This window comes from Leptonotus elevatus, chromosome 7 (genome assembly GCF_054856555.1).
Source record: "Leptonotus elevatus isolate MCC_2025b chromosome 7, RoL_Lele_1.0, whole genome shotgun sequence".
NCBI lineage: Eukaryota > Metazoa > Chordata > Actinopteri > Syngnathiformes > Syngnathidae > Leptonotus > Leptonotus elevatus.
Genome location: NC_141245.1, coordinates 13,040,950 through 13,047,871, shown reverse-complemented (window position 1 = coordinate 13,047,871; position 6,922 = coordinate 13,040,950). Strand labels below are relative to the sequence as shown.

General features: G+C 35.7%; 1 protein-coding gene across 1 annotated transcript; it reads right to left on the bottom strand.

Annotated features, from left to right (window-relative positions):
• Nucleotides 1-115: 115 nt before the first annotated feature.
• LOC147171002 (transmembrane protease serine 2-like) lies at nt 116-6,789 on the bottom strand. Its single transcript, XM_086080526.1, has 13 exons — nt 6,755-6,789; nt 5,564-5,681; nt 4,444-4,536; nt 4,243-4,359; nt 4,027-4,156; nt 3,841-3,954; nt 3,730-3,773; nt 3,498-3,660; nt 2,895-3,067; nt 2,527-2,628; nt 1,196-1,332; nt 402-554; nt 116-248 (listed from the first exon to the last, which is right to left on the bottom strand). Exons 1-13 carry the CDS (start codon nt 6,767-6,769, stop codon nt 231-233), a joined length of 1,377 nt encoding a protein of 458 aa, XP_085936652.1. The 5' UTR covers nt 6,770-6,789; the 3' UTR covers nt 116-230.
• Between the last annotated feature and the right edge of the window lie 133 nt (nt 6,790-6,922).

Genomic DNA, 6,922 nt, shown 5'->3' with positions numbered 1-6,922 from the left:
GGCAAAGAGCATTTCCCCCCCCTAATGTGTATATACAGCTTTATCAGATTGAGATTATGGCAGAACCCCATATGTTAAATTGTAATCTTGAGAAATTAGAGGTAATAGAATAATTCTTTATTAAATGCAAAAGGATGTAGTCATATGGAAATTACTTACAGTATGTTAGCAATTATGCTAAATACATTTAAACCCATTGTAAACAACAACTTGGATCAGTGGTCATGTCTTCAGTCATCTTGATTTTTCTGTAAATCAATAGAGTTAATGTGATGATGAAAATGTGCTATCATCAAAACATAATTGGCTTATGTTGATTGATTTTAGTTTTTGGAATATGATCAATCAAGAATGACGATGCTTTTGCATCAGTGTATAAGCCAATCTGTCTACATGGTTACCTTCATCTGATGGTATATCCAGTCCAAAAAATAGGTGACGTTGCTATAAACACCTGGTTTGTTCAGGTTTGTGCAACTTTCTGGCCATATGTTGTTCCCGACAAGCCACCATAAGCCGTCCCTGTGCGACACCAGAGGCCCACCATTGTCAGTCTGAAAAAGGAAAAGGAAAAAGAAGGAAAGATCCACGTTATCTGATACGTTATCATTATGGAACATCACAGAGATTTTTTTCATTCATTGAGTTCTCAGAGTTTTTTTTTTTTTGTATTTTATTTTTGGGGCCTTTGCTTTTTTGAATATTTGTATTAGTTTCTGTTTTTCTGTTTTTCTTTTTTTTAAGGGAACTTATTTTTACTGTTTTCAGAATTATTTTTATTTTATTTTTATTGGGGGTTTTTTATAGATTTTTTGGGGGGTGGGAGATTCTTTTTTTGGGGAATAACTATAAAAACATGTTTTTAGGGAATATTTTTTTGAATATTTTTTCTTGTTTTTTGATTTTTTTCCCCGTTTTTCAGAATGTATTTTTTTTACCGGAACTCAAAAATGCAAGTGTGCCGCTGCACTTAAGCAACAACCGCACATCATTGAGATGAGCTCAATCGGTTAGTTATTTTTGCACTGTGTTGACATGACCTAAAAGACTGAAGTATCAAAACTATTGCTATTTTGACTTCAATTTTAGACTGTAAAGATTTGATATCAGAGATAGTGATATGTTGGTACCGATTTAGAAAAAAGCACCCCCAGTGTGTGCCATATCAACTGGAAATATAATGCGCAGCCCTCACTTTGCATGCATCCGATCCAGTCTGCACCCCTTTGGCGCACAGCATTTCCTTCGATATTTGTCCACTGTAAGCAGTAGAGCTGTTGCATTCCGCAACATCCATGAGGGAGACCTGAGCCTCAACCAGGTATGGAGAGTCTGAGACACAAACATGCAAATATGTCAACTTCTCTTCATATCGTCTTATTTTGAGTTTAAAAACATCTGGGGTTATGCCACGCAAGAGTGAGACTCAGGCGAATGGTTAAAAGTTCTGTCTCAATGATAACTCTGAAGGGGACATATGTAAAATTAACTTTTTAATTGCTTGATTCTTTATAGTTCTTTACTTTTGAATGGAGACACATTGTAACTCTTGCATATTATTTCTTTTTTAGGGAGGAAGTCAAGCCAAAAATGTTTTTTTTTACAAAATGCTCTATCCACCCCCCTACCATCTAATTAATATTGAATTTGTGAAATATTGATTAAGCAGCAAAATCCACCCATTTTTATCTATATCAGGGGGCGGCCATTTTGCCTTGTAGTTCCACTGTCAACTGAAAATGACATCACAGTGCCTAAGGGTTATATGACCAACCACAGCTCATTTGTTTTCTGGGTTTGATAATTTTAAGCAATGTTGGCCGACAAAATGGCCGCCCCCTCAAATGGTTAAAAAGTTTAAAACAGGTTGATTTTGCTTCTTAACTCATTCACTGCCATTGACGGCTATAGACGTCAAAAATTAATTTCAGCTATTTCTATTAGTTTAACATTTGTTCCACTTTTATTAACAAGAGTCAGAAAACCTAGGAAAAAAAAGATTTTACATTTAGAACAGATATAAAATTTGCGATTAATCATGAGTTAACTATTGAAGTCATGCGATTAATTACAATTAAAAATCAAAAAAAAAATTCATACTCTTGTTAACGAAAGTGGGAAAAAAATGTAAACTAATAGAAATAGTTCAAATGAATTTTTGACGTTAATAGCCATCAACGGCAGTGAATGAATAAAAAAAAAGATGACTAAAAATTAGGGGCGTCAGGCGGTTAAAATTTGTAATCGTAATTAATGTCATGACTTCAATAGTTAACTCACGATTAATCACATTTTTATATCTGTTCTAAATGTACAATAAAAAATTGTAGGTTTTCATACTCTTGTAAACAAAAGTAGAAACAAATGTTAAACTAATAGAAATAGTTCAAATTAATTTTTGACGTCTATAACCGTCAATGGCAGTGAATGAGTTAATACATTTCCAACAAACACAAAATCCATATATGTGCATTTTCCCTTGAATAAGCAAAAAATAAATAAAATAACATCCTGTGTCATCCTCACCTCCATCGACTGAAACGCTATATCCTGTTGTCCAGCCATTTAGTGGGGCCGAGATGTTTAGACCAACATTTGGGAGGCACACGGGTCCAACATTACTGAAAGCTACCAAGGCAAATCCATACGGTTATATTAAAAAACAACAACATCATTTTGGATTCATCTATTTGATTGAAGTGCAGGTTTTAATTGAGAGGAGTCTTGTAGATATTCTTGCGAATGGGGAGAACGAGGCATTGACAAACTCTAACCCATTTGAAATGATTTATAAAGTTTTCTATTGCTGTGTTTTAATGTTGTCAATGTACATTCTTGTAGTAATTTTACTTTCTCTGTAGAATCTGACTAGATGAAACAAAATCATACGGTACCTGCGAAATCCAGAGGTTTGCTGAGCCTCATCAGAGCAATGTCATTCCTGTAAGTAACTCTGTCGAAGCCCTCATGAGCAATGACACGGCTCACAGTGTGAGCGGGGTTAAAGAAAACGTCCAACGGTTCCACAAGCCCCGCATACACCGACCAGCCTCCAGGATTGGAAGTCCTGCAATGCAGACGCAACTCAGAGGAGCAGATTTAACTCATTCACTGCCGTTGACGGCTATAGACGTCAAAAATTAATTTGAACTATTTCTATTAGTTTAACATTTTTTCCCCACTTTTGCTCAGAGTATGACAACCTAGAATTTTTTTTTTGTGTACATTTAGAACAGATGTAAAAATGTGTGATTAATCGTGAGTTAACTATTGAAGTCATGCAATTAATTACAATTAAAAAATGGTAATCACCTGACATTTTTTAATTGTAATTAATTGCATGACTTCAATAAGCAAAAGTTAACAAAAGTGGAAAAAAAATGTTAAACTAATAGAAATAGTTCAAATGAATTTTTGACGTCTATAGCCATCAATGGCAGTGAATGAGTTAAGGATAAAATGGACGACTGCTACTAGAAACTCCGGTCAAGACTCACATCGCCGCACAACGGGCCGCTGTGACAATCCAGTAGGGAGAAATGATAGCACCTCCACACCGATGTGAGCCTGCAAACTGCAGGCTGACCTGCCAGGGCCAAGCCCCGAGAGAGGCCTGCTGCCCCCTAGAGGCCTTGCTGGAGTTTGCGCCTCTTGTGCAATCTGAAGAGAGGAAGACGGATGACAATCAATTATATACAAAATTGAAATTACAAGTGTAAGAAGCTATACCTGTACATCGCAGTGTCACCACAGAGTTGTTCGGGCAATAATTGCTGCAGAAGAAAGAAAATAAGAACTGAGATGAACTTTATATGTTTTGAAGTTTCACACTCTACCAACCTGAGAGCAAGCTGTTGCACTATTGGTACGCCAGAGTTTGGGTCAGATTTCACCATCAAGAATGCGTCATCATCAGATTGTGCCTCACGTAGGCCCGATGTAACACTTGTGCTCCTGTAGAGGAAACACAACATGACGTAAACGCACCCTTGGAAAGCCAAACAAAAACACTACACATCCTCTTACCCGCTGTATCCAATGTCCCGGCAGCTTGCTTGGCCCAGTTGGGCTGTCCAGCCCTGAGAACAAACAGTCCTCCATTGTTTGGTCTGAGTTGAGAATATCTGAAGCAGGAAACTGGAGCCATGAAGCCTCACTGACCACAGAAAGAAAACAATACTAAATCTTGGAAATAATGACATTTGAGAAACAGTCGCTCATTTTTTCCACGACATTATTTACCACAATGAGATTCATCCTGGCCCGCTGGACAGTCCACCACCCCATCACACCACTGGGACTCCCACACGCAGCCTGTATTGCCACCGCACGCTATTCCATGCACACAGGTGGAGGAATCTGCCAAACAGGACAGACTTGCAGTCATCAGGTGAGTGTTTAATACACTTGAGGGGAGGAGCAGCAACACAAGGACGTACTTACAGTAATAGGCCAGGAGGATGCCCACCAGCAGCAAGAGGAGTAGCAAGCAGATCGCAGAAACTACACTGCACTTAATGCACCTCTCTTTGAAATCTCTCACAGAGAAAACATAGTATGATTAGTAAAAAAGACCAGTTTTGGAATTTGATGTAACTATTCATTTTTTAAATGTTTTTTTATTTGGTCTCTATTGTGTTCCCTTTTTTTTGGATGTGATGCAAATTTGCCACTTTATAAAGTGGCAAATTTGCAATTTTTTTCCTCAGAATATTGCCCCCGCCCTCTAAAAAAATATACAGACAAATTTCAGACAAATTAATGCACTTTGAATATTTCCTGTTACAGACTAAAACACAATAGTAATAAAGATATTCTTTGTTACAAGTTGATATATATTTCTTTTTATTCTTGTTTGCAACGACAAATGATACTTAGTCGCAGTGGATTTTTTGGGGGGAGGGGCACAACATGTTTTCTTGTTGCTGGGGTGGGGTGGTGCATAACAGAAAACTATTGAAAAGCACTGATTATTTGTGATCCATAAATTGCAATATGTATGAATTCAAATTGACAATAGCACATCAGGCCAAGTTAAGCATTTCATACAAATTTCTCCCAAGAGGAGTGATTCTCAAAGTGTGGTACAAATACCACTAGCACAAAATAATTACTTCCTAAATGCAGTACAATTGTATTTTTTCCAGTACATTTTTAAGACCTGTTTGATACAATTTTTATTATTTATTTTGCGTGCAATACATACATATTTATTAAATCCTTAAGTTAAGTTAACTTTTTTTAAATTTATTTCCAATACTGTATTTAATGTTACAGTAGCTAACAATAACATATATTTTTAGGAATAAAACCTCTGTCTCTCTTTTGATGAACCCAGTTGGTCATTATTGTTGAGGGTTTTTTTTCAAGGTCGTACTTAAACAGAAAAATACAACAAATATTTACTTCAAATAATGTATCTTTGTATCTATGTGTCTATTCCACTGAAGTGTATTGACTAAATAGGCCTTGCTTTCACATTGAGTGAGTACATTTGTGAGTAAATTGAGAAAAGATCATCATTATTTCAGCATTTATACTTTTTGTTTAGCATCTTAAGTACCTTTTCGTTGTGGAGTAGTGAGGGTGACTTCAGGCGGGGACTTTGGGGCCAAATAGTGAACATACTGCGGCTTTACTTCTGCCCGGCTCGGAGGATGCATCCTGTCAACGGCCACCCACTGAATAGTTCAGAGTAAAACTTTTAGACATTTAGTCAATCAACCTATGAGGAGGATGCAGTACCAGAAAAGGAAGAAAACAAAAATGAGGTTAGGGATATACAAGTGCTGATACTGGCCTTATTTCAAGCTAGGTATCGAGTACTTACAAAGGCCGACGATACCAGTCACTGGAGCCCTCTTGCTGTTGTTCTAATATCAGGAAGTAAATGGCATGCATGTCTGACAGATAGTTTTTCTAAGCGAAAAGCATCCATGCTAATTTTCTCACAAATCTCTATTAAGATACAATTTCTGTAACGTTTATATTAATACCAACAGTGCACTATTGTATTGCTACCAACATTTGTAAGTTTAATTGCCACCTCGATTTGGGTAATATGATGACTTTCTCCGTTAATGTATTTCATTTATATATTTACTTTACACATTTACCTGCTTTCATTGACTAAGCAAAATATAATGTTAATATTTAGTGCATTAATAGGACTATTATCTGCCATTGTTTAATAGAAATGTAATGTATCAAAAATACTAGTGGTATCAGTTACTTGGTATTGGTAAGTATTCACGAGATAAGTACTTGTACTAGTATCAGTCAAAAAAAAAAGTGGTATCAAATATCCTTAGATGAGGTTATAAATCAAACATACACATACTGATTTACTATAAATACAATATTACTAAATACATTATTTAACATATACATTTCAAATGTTTTTGTAAAATACAAATAGAATAAGAAATATATTATTAAAATAAAAAAGATTTTACATTTGCATGTAAAAAAAAAAAAAGTAACCTCATCTATGACTGACTTGGCCCATCAGATGTATTCAAAGATGAAATGCATCCCTTGAGCATTAAAGTTTGACAACTGAAGACTTCACGTATAACACAGAATTGATTCACAATTTGTAAAATGGCAGACATCTGACCAAAGAATTTAAAAGGCAGATGAATAAGAGTGACGTTACACATGGTAAGGGGCCTAATAACATTATTTACTTTAACAGTATTTACTTTATATAATTATATGCATGCCACTATTGGAATAATTTGAAATAACTTACCGGATTGCTGCTCATTTCTATTTTCCTTAAAAATGTGCCAGTCCGCTCAAGAATATTTTGAAATATCCCTCATTTAAATCTGTTTAGTACCAAGTATTGACACCCAATGTAAGGATGAAGTGTTATTTTTGACTAGCGGCTACTTCTGAAGAAAAGTTCTCTCTCTAA

Excerpts from the sequence above, each read along its gene's own strand:
- LOC147171002 (XM_086080526.1), bottom strand. Across the intron at positions 4,157-4,242 it reads CCAGGATGAATCTCATTGTG|TGAGGCTTCATGGCTCCAGT; the intron begins GTAAATAATGTC and ends TTCTGTGGTCAG. Across the intron at positions 555-1,195 it reads CTGGATCGGATGCATGCAAA|ACTGACAATGGTGGGCCTCT; the intron begins GTGAGGGCTGCG and ends TTCCTTTTTCAG.